The sequence below is a fragment of the Lygodium microphyllum genome, chromosome 8 (genome assembly GCF_053477565.2).
Source record: "Lygodium microphyllum isolate KBCC chromosome 8, Lygodium_microphyllum_v1.1.10, whole genome shotgun sequence".
Taxonomy (NCBI): domain Eukaryota; kingdom Viridiplantae; phylum Streptophyta; class Polypodiopsida; order Schizaeales; family Lygodiaceae; genus Lygodium; species Lygodium microphyllum.
This window is the reverse complement of record NC_141142.1, coordinates 145494659-145506922: the sequence shown is the minus strand read 5'-3', so window position 1 is coordinate 145506922 and position 12264 is coordinate 145494659. Positions and strand designations below refer to the sequence as shown.

The window sequence follows — 12264 nt, the reverse complement described above, 5'->3', positions numbered from 1 at the left end:
CGAAGGTATAATGCACGAGTGGTTGCTAAAGGGTACAAGCAAGAACATGGAATTGATTTTACTGAAATTTTTTCTCTTGTAGTCAAAATGACTACTTTGCAAATCATTTTGGGCTTGGTTGCATCTGAAGATATGAAACTCGTACATATGGATGTAAAAACAACTTTCTTATATGGTGATCTACATGAGGAGATCTATATGCAACAACTTAAGGGTTGTGTTGCAAAGGGGAAAGAGCACATGGTATTTAAACTCAACAAGAGTTTGTATGGGTTGAAATAGGCACCACGAGGATGATACATAAATTTGATAACACTTGTGTAATCTCAGGGACTCCATAGATCTCAAGTTGATCACTGCTTATACACCAAGAAGGCACTAGATGATAGTCTTATTCTCCAGGTTTTATATGTCGATGACATATTGATTACAGGTAGGGATGTTCATGCTTTGGACTCCTTTGATATGAAGGATATTGGTGAGGCCAATCATATTCTTGGCATGCGTATACTCAGGGACAGATTGTAGGGTCTTCTCTATTTGTCACAATAGGAGTATGTTACCAAGGTTTTGCAGCATTTCAATATGGGGGCGGGGGAGGGGGGGAGCCATTGTACTGTTGCCTCCATATGTCAAACTTAGTAAAGATTGACAGTCCTATATCTCATGATGGAAAGACTGAGATGGCCAAGATTTCTTATGCTTCAGCTGTTGGTAGCTTGATGCATACTATGGTTGCTACATGTCATGACGTTGCATTTGCGGTGGGAGTGGTTAGCAGGTACATTGCATATCTTGGCAAAAAGCATTAGGAAGCAGTGAAGGGTATCATGAGATACCTTAAGGGCACAAAGGACCTGTGCATCTGCTTTGGGAAGCAGAAGTCATATGATGTTGGCTTCACGGATGCAGACTTCGCCGTCATCCTGACTATAGGAAGTCTACTTCAAGATATGTGTTCACGTTTAGAGAGGGAGCAGTCTCTTGGATATCTAGGCTATAGAAGTGTGTTGCATTGTGTATTATAGAGATAGAGTATGTGGCTGCCCACTGAGGCATGCAAGGAGGCTTTATGGCTTTCACGTCCGGTGAGAGAGCTTGGCATTACAGAGGTTTCTATCGTCCATTGTGATAGTCAGAGTGCTATCATGGTAGCATGGAATCCTGTCTTTCATGCAAAGACAAAGCACATATAGGTGAAGTATCATTTTATTAGGGACGTACTTGACAGCAAGAGCATTGAGCTTATCAAGATACATACCGATGATAACCCTACAAACCTTCTCACGAAGAGTATCATTGCTACCAGATGATGGGGGTTGGATAGTATATGTGTATTTCAGCTTTGTACATACATAGACTTAGTTGATTCTTTCCTCTACCTTTAGGCACATTGCCTTTAGGTGGGAGGTTGTCGGGAATAAAGGGTCATTGTGCCTTTTATTGTGTTCGGGTGTACAGGCACCCTTACACATGTACTTTATATGTATTATAAAAAATCTAAAGTGGTAGACTTCGTTATTGTACCTAGATTGAGTTGTGCTCTCACTTTCTACTCTCTCTCTCTCTCTCTCTCTCTCTGTGTGCTAAGTGAAAGCATTGTATGTCTCGATCCTTGTGCTCTCTGTCATAACAAGAAGTTGACAAATAAAGAAAATGCACCTAAACTGCTAGAGCTGCTATATCTTTGTTAGACTCTAACAAGAGTCTACAACTAGGAGATAATAGACTGACATGACTAACATAGGCAAGCTAACAAAAATAGGGAATGATTGTTCTAGCCTATAGGAATCGCCTAATGCGTTCCAAAACCTCGGAGGAGGTGAAAAAACTAGGGAATGTTCGTTGCTGTTCCCAAGCCCATTCCCTACCAATCCCTATTTGAAACACAATTCTAGGCTTAGTGACCAAAACTTGATGTTTTTTCTATTTTTTCTTCTTGTGTGTGTCACATCCCTCTTGCCACCTGTTCATCCATCTCCATTGCCTTATGTGTACTTGCTAATCCCTCCCTCCCTCCCTCCCTCCCTCTCTCTCTCTCTCTATCTCTCTCTCTCTTTGAGGCTAAAGATTCAAAGTGACAAGACAAGGCACAAGCCAATCATGAGTCCATGCACAGTTCACATCTGATGCATTGTTAACTCTTGAAAATCCCATCCCCATACCACATCAAGCTCATTCCCATGTCAGAGTCCCCTCTCATGATGATACGGGATGACAAGTCTTCTCCTTATCCCCATTCTGATCCTTGTCCCCAAAACCCATCTCATGTTACTATGGGAATATACCTGTCTGCTTGCATGTGAAACACTTGTTCTCTTTCTTTAGCATCTTTTGCTTCTTATGAGCAGCCATCTTCTTAGAAGTATCTCCCCTACCTCTCTTGGATTTTTCCTTCTCTTTGGCTTTTACGTTAATGGATTGGTTAGATTGACCTGTCCAAGTCCATGGCTTGGTCCAAGGAATCTAGCCTTTGCATCATCTTAAATGGTGGTGTGCAAGCTGTCCACGAACTTGGAAATGATCTTACCCTTAATCAGGGGAAAAGGATACATCAATAGGAATTTGGTGAAGTGGGTGAAGAAGGTGTCCATCAGAGGAAAGTGTTGAAGAATGGCAGAACACATTTGGGCCGAAGTGCTCACTACATGTGATTTGAGATATGACTCCCATCGTAGAGCCACTTCATCTTGAAGACTCTTTTGAACACGAAGAATCTTAAATCCCTCTGTTTGCTACACCAAGGCGAGGGCATTGTCCATCTTTTTCACTTGAGTGTAGACAAGCTTCTCGTTTCACTTGCCATCAAACTTTGGAATGGTCAATTTCTTCACCATCATTGCTCGTTCCTTCTTAGTGAGAGAGATGCGAAGACCCATTGATTGGCTAGGGATAGATGCAAAAGATGGACGAAAATGTTTGGGGTGGCTCAAAAAGCCCCATGAAGAAGGGTTTAAGACATAAGAAACATGAGTAGGAGTAGCTCCTGCCCAGCGTGTTCTGCATAGAAACAGGGAACGGCTGTTGTGGCTTGTAGGAATGGCCTAACGCGTTTCAAACCCTCCGAGTAGGTGAAACGGCCAAGGAACATTCCTTGCTGTTCCTTGTTTGGAATGGAATTCCAGTACTGCAGACCAATAATTAACGTTTTTCCTATTTTTTCTTCTTGCTTGTGTCACGCTCATGCCACCTATTCATCCATCTCCATTGCCTTATATGCACGTGCCAATCTCTCTCGCCCCCCCTCGGTCCTCTTTCTTTGGTTGAAGATTCAAAGTGTCAAGACAAGTCACAAGCCAGTCATGAGTTCATGTAGATTTTCCATTTGATGAATTATTAACCCTTGCAAATCACAACCAAAGTTCACCCTGTCCTCAATTCCGAGGTAATCACCTATTTATATTGTCTAATTTCAAGGGTAATTGAGTAATTGAAGGCAATTTGGAGCTTTGGAGGTAATTGAGTCAATTTTGGAGCATTGGGGGATATTGGGGCAATTAGAGGGACGTTTGGGGCATTTGGGAACGTGTGTGGCACTTTTGGGATGTTGAGAACAATTTGGGGCAATCGGGGGAATTTTGGGACATTTAAGGCAATCTGGGTGGTGTGTAGCATTTGTGGGCTATTGGGGTAATTTGTGGCAATTTGGGTCATGCAGGGCATATAGTTGGGGCAATTTGGGGACTTAAGACATGTGTTGTTCCCCTTGTTTCCATTCCTTGACCTTGGGCATTCCTCCCATTCCACAGGGTCTTGTTCCCGTTCCTCGTTCCAGGTAACTATGGTGTTTTGATTCTACATGTGAACTTGGCAGTGGGGACGCCCAAACAGTGATAGTTCTCTCATTGGTAGCTGGAGGAGAGTTGTGGTGCAAACTTGCCATACTAAACTCTTTTTCCATTGAATGTGGGACCATGGATCACTCCGATTGCTCCAATCTTTGCTCCATATGCGGCCCCTTGTTGTTGACATCCCCTTGAAATTGGGAGATGCTCAAAGGGGAAGAAGTCCTTTGACTTTGGATAATAGTGAGCTCTTGGCAAAGTGATACCGTCTGCAAGCATATATTTTGTGTTGTCATTTGTGCTTCCTCGACATGTATTGCGAGGTATGTACAAAGCATCTAGTAGTTGGAAAAGGCATTCCTTGACATGTATTGTGAGGTATTTATAAAGCATCTTTGTACAAAGCATCGAGTGGTTGGAAAAGGCAAATCTCTCTAACATTTTGTAGATTAGTGAAAATTTTGGAATCCTCCAATTTTATCTCTCTATCTTCAAGAGTTGTCTCTAATACCAACTGTAAGACTAATAGTCCTAATATATGACTCAACAAAAGATAAGAGAACCTAAGAAAGGTGGAAAATATCTTGCAAATTTAATTATATAGTTAATAGAGATTTGTGCAAGTGTCGGCTCTCCAGAGCCCAAGCTTGAGCCAACACTTGGAATCCGCAAAGTTGCCTAATTGTCTTATTCGAGATAACTGTTCACTCTAGCTTGATCTACCTGGAACAATCTTCACCTCAATGAAGCCCCGAATGCTCTGGTGCACTTCTTGGACTATTTTTCCATGAAGGAGGTGATTTTCTCATAGTTCTGTTGCAACAAATGCCTTTGTTTGTGAGAGGAATAGTGTAGGATTGCATCAGGATTGTGGAGGGTAGATGTATTTGGAAGATTGCTCCATGAGTCTGAGCTCAAAGTTGGCTGTTTTCTAAAGTTTGGACAAGATGAAGTCTATTATGGATGGACATTTGAACAATCTAGAGTTGGTTTGAGTCCAACAATGAAGGTGACATTTCTTGGGCACTTGGGTTGTTCTGGGCTTGATTGGAGTCCATGAACAAGGGTGACAAGGTCCTTGTGCATCTGTAGATCAATTATGTCACATGAAGTTGCTAGAAAGCCAGCCTATGTATTTATTTGCTGTAGCCCTTTTGTGCATGCATTGATGTCATTGGACAGCTTGGATAACAGAGTTAAGCATGTGGTTGCTCTATAAACAGATGAGCACTGTGGATTGTTTACTGTGACCAATTGTTGGATCCCTTGCACTATAAACAGTATAGCACTGTGGGTTGGTTATTGTGAATAGTGAATTGCTGGATCCCTTGTCTCTTCTCAGTTGTTTCATCATTCGGACTGTTTCATTGTGTAGAAAGTGAGATTGCAGCTCTTTATCATGGGAAATTCACGGGAAAATTAGTGAAATGCAAGACAAGAATTAATGGAATGCATATAGCAGGTATTGGAGCAATTGCTCTCCAGTTTTGCGCACATTGCACAAGTTGAATGCTGGTTCACTGTGGCAGCAGTGCAGGTCTGAATCTCATGTCTGAATTTACTCAGTTCGAGAGTGAATTGGGTGTGCAAAGAGTAGGGCAAAGCATTGACATTGATGCAGGAACAGGCTGAGCCTTTCTACAGCAGATTAGATCAGTTTGGAACCAAGATATTTGTGTATTGCATATTATTTGCAGTGTGGGACAAAGTTTACACCTCCATTGTTGTTTTGTTAGGACAGCATGTATGCATATGCATTACACTTGAAAATGAATCTGGTTTTAGTAATGGTTCTTGTTAGTTGAGGATTCGATGTAATTGGCTACCAAAGTGCATTATTTGGAGTGGTTATCTCTGTAAAGGCAAGCTAAACTTTAAAGTTAAGTGCTTGCCGTAGCATATTCTAGCATTAATATGCGGGGATATATGTGTCAGTAATGAAATTGGTTGGATGAGTACTGCATCTCATTTCTTGTAGTGCAATCACTATTTGCAGTTGTTATCTCTGTCAAACAATTGAGGCCTTTACTTCTATGTTTTACAGTCAAGCTCGGGATGTTGTTAAAGCTGTTAAAAAACGTTTAAGCAATAAAAACCCAAAAGTACAGCTGCTGGCCTTGACGGTGAGTAGTACAGTATGATTAAGCACTGTTGTTAAGTATTTGCCATCTTACTCATGAGTTTCTTACACATGTCACATTTCATTTACACCTCAATTTTCAGGTTTTGGAGACCGTTGTTAAGAATTGTGGTGAAATAGTGCATCAACAAGTAGCCGAAAAAGATGTCTTACATGAGATGGTCAAAATTGTCAAGAAAAAGGTCAACCTTGATACTGTTTGTCACTTGCTGAGAGGAGGTTAAATATATGGTGTTATGGCCTAGATGGTTCTTTGATATTTCTGAAGCTGCGACTCTAATAGCATTGACAATGAGCTTTTTTTTGGCTTCATGCATTCAAAATACTCTATTAATTCTTTTTTGGCTGTATTCTTTTAACCACAGTCAGATATGAATGTTCGGGACAAAATTTTGGTTCTCATTGACTCGTGGCAAGAAGCCTTTGGTGGGCTTTCTGGCAAATATCCTCAGTATTACATGGCATATGATGATTTACGAGTAAGTTGAGACAGATTGGGCGGTTTTAAAAATTCCTTTGACATTATCAATCAATTGCAGTGATAGTTGCCTGGCAAACTGTAAGCTGGATTTTGCTTGACCTGCTTCGGTTAGATTGTATCCATCTATTGCTTTTGTACATGCACACGCTTGCCTCGTGTATAGTATTCTTTGACTTTTTATATAGTCAGTGGAGATATCTTGAATAGTTCAGGTTTAGTTAGGTGTGAGGCTTAGCATTCCCTCAAAGCACATTGAAAGCTGTGTTGTAAAAATTTGCCTTGTGTCACATCACTTTATGTGGGGGACTAAATTTTTACTGTCATTAGAACAGTTTCTTTATTTTTATCTGTAAGGTTTAAAATTTGTGAATTTATGATGTTTTTTAAAATTTTTATTCTATAATCACACCTGGGTTTTTGAACTATCAGGCTAAGGGTGCTTGGTTTTGGTTTGTCTCGTAGCGAGCTGGAGTTGAATTTCCAGAACGAAATTCTGAAAGTGCTGTTCCAATATTTACACCTCCACCAACACGCCCTAATCCTATATTTCCTCCTCCTGGTGCATTTCCTGTCCCAGGCTATGGTTCACCTGGCTATGCCCCCGCAAGGCTGGATGCAATAATGGCGGCTTCAACACCTGATACTACCTTATGGAGGTTTGTGGGACAGCTCTTTTGTATTTCAATGTTTATTTAGGACAATTATCATTTTTGTGCTGCTCCATTTCAGCTCAAAAGATATGGATAATGCCCGAGGTGGATTAGAAGTGTTGGGGGAAATGCTGAGTGCTATAGATCCTCGAGACAAGCAGGTAACTTCGATTTGGACTGTCATTTGTGTTTGTTGACTCAGATCACACATGGAATTATTTGTGACTTACCATTGGTCTTTCCATGGATGTCTGCTTTTAGGTGGTTGCTAATGACTGGGCAAATCAAGTGTTATACTTTTAGGTCCTAACACCGTACTCATTTGTAGAGGGCAAGTAGTTCAGAATGACATCATTCCGTCCTTTCTAGAGAGCTTTTATTATTGATGAAAGAGACACATGTTACAACTCTTTTGAAGAATGGAGTGTACTTCTTATTACTGACATCCCATGATTGCATGTTTTTTGACCCAAGTTCAAAAACTCTTCTTATATTTCTAGGATGGGATTGTACTCTAACTGCTACTTGTTTTGTAGTCTCTGACAGATGATGTGATAGTCCAGCTTGTTGAGCAATGCCGCTCAAATCAAAAAAGCGTCATGCAGCTTGTAAATGCTACATCGTGAGTATAAGTTGCACATCCTGATTTGCCTACTGTGATGTGCTTACTGACATGTTTTTTGTTTTGTTACTGTGGAATGTACATGGTAGAATTCTTTGTCTGTAGCTCACTGACTGGTCACTTCCTAAGAAGCATATGCACGCTGTCTTGTTTAGATGGAAGATAAGCTGATTGCTTTCAGGATCTAGTTATAGGATAAAATCTCCAAATTGCAATCTTTAATAGTTTGTTGATGAATATGCACAATCAAAACACAGACTTTTACTAAAAAGAAGCTTCATCAATAATGTCAGATGCATTGACTAGTGTTGAAGGCTGGTTGACTTCATTAATAATGTCAGATGCATCTTTAGCTGTTTGAGACTGCCAACTGGTTAAAACTTATATGCATCTTCCCATAATTGTTTCTTGTAAAGATGTAGTAGCCTCAGGACTTTATTGAGCCTATCGTCTGTGAGCTCATCAGCCCTGATTATAAGAAGCATTTGCTTGTGCTCTAATATTCTATGACCATGCAACTTTTAGCAATGCTTTTCAAAGCAAGGTGCTAACCTTGACTGACTGAACAGTCTGGTAATATAGATTCAGTTTGTTGCATATATTTAGAGTTGGTGAGGTGCAGCATATGAATGTGTGAAGATTGTCCTTGTCTGAAAATACTTACCTAGAAATCAGACTTTCAGACCTGTCAGGAGTCTTTGTTTGGCTGAGTGTTTTCACAAAATGCTCTAACAGTCTAGACTTGAAAAACTTAGTTGATGGTGGCCTGGAGGCTCTCTCCTTTTGGAAACATTTCTGCAGCTATCTAGTTACTACATTGAGAGTTTACTTTGCAGTTGCATTTTTGTCACTGCTGAAGGAACACTTTGGTTGGTTGCCTTAACATCCTGGTGTGCATACTCTTTGAACCAAATTTAATATGGTTCCTGCGATAGCCTTTGTTTTGCAGGGATAGAAGATGGGCATAGATGACTTCAAGGATATGAACAGCCTTCAGGCTGGGAAACCAATGGGTGCTTTATGTTTATTACAAAAGCTTAGAAACCGACCGAATTGCATAGCTGAAATTGTTGAAATCTTATCCAGCATTTTGAAAATTCTAGTTTATATGTGAGAAATTTGAGAAAGTCATTAAGAAACCAAACTTTTAAGTTGTGAATGTTTCATTCGTGTGCCAGTGTGTAGTTGTGAATGTAAGTCTACTGACATTTAATCTGAAGTCTTGAGAGAGTTCAGGTATAAACAAGCCTAATTTGTTGGCAGGGATGAAAGTTTACTTTGTCAAGGTCTTGCTTTGAATGATGATTTACAGCGAGTTTTGGCCAAGCATGATGCTATTGCCTCAGGGTCTCCAGTGCCACCTGAGCCGAAGTCAGAGTCTCCTAAAGGCTCTGCAGTTTATGCTCGAGAGGAGGATGAAGCTGAGGATGAATTTTCACATTTGGCCCACAGGTATGTGCCAGCCTGTCCTTTTTTGTAGCAAAATCTAATCATACTTTTCATCCTCGCATCAGTAATTATTTTGTACATTTGGTTTGTGTAATTATGCAGATCGAGCTCAAGGGCAAACCGGGCATCTGCCAGTCAGGAAAACAGACCAGCAGCTCAGTTCGCCCTACCTCCCCCACCACAGCCTATAAAGAAGTTGAGCCCACCTCCAAGTTCGCAAGGGCGAACCGTTGATCTTCTTAGTGGTTCATTTGAAGCAACTACTTCACCACTCTCAGACCTGCAGAGCCCATCAAACCCTTTTGCCAGTCCATCTCTAGCAGTTAATGGGTCATCTCAAAGTCCAAACCAAAATCAGCAAGAATTTCAAACAATTACTCCTGCCACTATTAATGCCACGAGTCCCTCTGTTCAGTATTCTCATGCACAATATTTTCAAGGGACTGGTCAGACCAGCCAATCAACTTCAAGTGGCTATGTGACGCCATGGGCATCGGTGAGCACACAGCAACCACAGAGAGTTCAAAGGCCTGATAATGAACAGCAGCCACCTGAAAGACCACAGCAGAATCCTTTAACTTGGAGTCCGCCTAAGGTATTTCCAGCTGGTGTGACAAGTATTCCACCCCCTCCAATACTCTACTCAGAGAGGCAACGGTTTTTTGAAGAACAAACAAAGCAAACAGTTCAAAGGCCCCAACCTGAAAATATGGTGCTAAATAACCTGGAGGACCAAGCAAGGAGTCTCTCTCTTCAAGAAGGAAGCTCAAAGCAAAATGTTCCCATTGGTCAGCCAAGGCAGACAGCTCCAATTTCAAAAACCAGTTCTAAGAATCCTGCAGATCGCCTATTTGAGGACTTGGTTGATCTCCGCAGCATGAGTGCAAATTTTAAGACTGCTGGCATTTCAAGTAGCCTCTCCAGACCCAACACTAGCAGAGCTGGAGGGAGCTGAATTCTATTAGGTCATCTGTGGAGCGTTCTAGCTGCGTTCAAGTTGCAGGGACAAGAAGACCTTCAGCATATTGTAATTATTGTTACACCATTAAGACTGTGTTCAACTTTAAGATCAGGTTTTGTAATCGTAATAGATATGCAAATAAAATGTCTGTGTATGCCGTGAAATAGAAGATTCATAAATTGGTAAGCCCCATGTCCATTTGGCAGAGTGCTTTTCTCATGTATAAGAACAATCTTGAGCAATGTGGTGTAGTTGAATGGGGCCTTGTCAAAGGCCTTACTGAAATCAGGAGATGCAGCAGGAGGCATGGGGAGTTTCTTCCATTTGGCAGAGTGCTTTTCTCATGTATATGAACAATCTTGAGCAATGTGGTGTAGTTGGATGGGGCCTTGTCAAAGGGCTTACTGAAATCAGGAGATACAGCAGGAGGCATGGGGAGTTTCTTAGAGTGATGGGTTCGTCAGGTCTTTTAAGTACTGCCACATTGTTGTGTAAAGCAAAACTTACTCTTATCTTTGTGTAGATGTAGTCTGTCAATTTGCATTCCATCATCATGAGTTAAAAATACTGTTATATTGTTCTGCAAAGCACAAGTTACTCTATTTGTTCCCTATCTCGGTGTATGTGTAGATTGTCCATTTATCATTTGATGCTGGAGCCGGGTGAGGTCAGGGTCTAATGTCTCAGGTACAGTGAAGATGTTCGCTTTTGGTGTGAAATTAAGAAGCATGATCTATGGATGGTTCAGAGATTGCAACCTTGTCAGTCGCCACGAGAACCTTTTAACATTAGTTCTGTATTTGGACATGGAAGCGTCCTTGAAATAATGACTGTTATGTGTTCTCTGCCCGTAGCGAAGCAAACCTTTCACTATGAGGTTCTCCCATGGATGAATAGAATCCTCCATGTCATCTCAACCCTCCTGAGAATGGCACATTGAAACTTCACCATGAACTCCTCTTACATTAACATCTAGAAGAGTGGTTTAACCAAGAGAAAATATTAAATGCTATATTTGAAGAGTTGCACTATGCAAACCTGTTTAGCGTTGAATATACCATCTATCACGTGCTGTTTTTGTATTCATGAGTGACTCTCATCAGGGGATTTTCTTTTCATTTTTTGTTTTTCCCATTAAAAAAGTAAGGAGAGTCATGTGCTTTGATCTGACAAATTACCAGGTTTGATGTATTTTTCTTTGTTCAATTTTCTTCCTCAACACCCATGTTACAATATAATTTGAATTATTCTTATTTATTCGACGAAATGTGTAGATGTAGTGAAAACCCTTGAAAAGGACCTACAAGTGGAATGAATAGATTGTTAAATGCAATGTGGAGGATCTCATTGCATGTACAGAGGATGCATTCACATGTGTCAATATTGATCTTTAGAGGAGGCTGCATGTGGCATCGAGATTGTTGTGCTCACTGTGGGAGAGGAGAGTAGAGAGTTAGGGGCCCTTCCCTTGTATCACATCAAAGGCATGACAAATACTGATGCTGGCGTTTTGAAGTCGCAGCATTCAATTTTTATAATGTCAAAGGTTGCTATATTTCTGTCTTCCATATAATCATTGGAATTAAGTTGGCATTTAAATAGTTTGTAGACATGCACACACACCAAAACTTGGCATTTAAATAGTTTGTAGATATGCACACACACAAAAACACACACGTGGAAAATTTTCATCCCTCATCCTCGTCGTCCTTGTCTTCTTCTTCTTCTTGGTACCTTCCGGGCATTCGTCCATGGCATCCTCCAAGGCTTTTAATCACAACAATGGCATCAATAGCCCAACAATAGCTCTCATGCTTCTTTCCCCCTTTTTGTAGTATAAGAAACATTGGTCACGTCCCTCTAACAACTCTTACTAGTTGCATGGAATAATAATCACATCAATAAATGTGAGGAAAGTGAACTTTCTCCATCTTTCTATGCTTGAAATGTGGCTATAATTACTAGGGGAAAAGCTCTTTCTTTCTCTCTCTCTCTCTCTCTCTCATGCATTGCATTTATTAGAAACAAAGACACGGAAATGAAAAACTATCATCACTAGTCCCTTTGTTGCCCAACTAATTAGATTCTCAACATTCCTTTCTATCTATCCCTCAAATTTCCCTCATTACCTCACCTTAGCTACTACTCTCTTTCCTCCAACCATTGTAATTGATGG

At 40.7% G+C, this 12264-nt stretch overlaps 1 protein-coding gene across 2 annotated transcripts in view; it reads left to right on the top strand.

Annotated features, from left to right (window-relative positions):
* Positions 1 to 10598, top strand: part of LOC148032971 (TOM1-like protein 3) — a 40843-nt gene extending 30245 nt beyond the window's left edge. For both annotated transcript variants that reach the window (XM_087683670.1, XM_087683671.1), the window contains 8 exons: positions 5830 to 5908; positions 6009 to 6107; positions 6291 to 6404; positions 6869 to 7062; positions 7136 to 7217; positions 7593 to 7678; positions 8942 to 9130; positions 9230 to 10598. In XM_087683670.1, the coding sequence (XP_087539796.1) occupies positions 5830 to 5908; positions 6009 to 6107; positions 6291 to 6404; positions 6869 to 7062; positions 7136 to 7217; positions 7593 to 7678; positions 8942 to 9130; positions 9230 to 10082 (1696 nt within the window). In that variant the 3' untranslated portion in view covers positions 10083 to 10598. The remainder of the gene's footprint in view (positions 1 to 5829; positions 5909 to 6008; positions 6108 to 6290; positions 6405 to 6868; positions 7063 to 7135; positions 7218 to 7592; positions 7679 to 8941; positions 9131 to 9229) is intronic.
* Positions 10599 to 12264: the final 1666 nt, after the last annotated feature.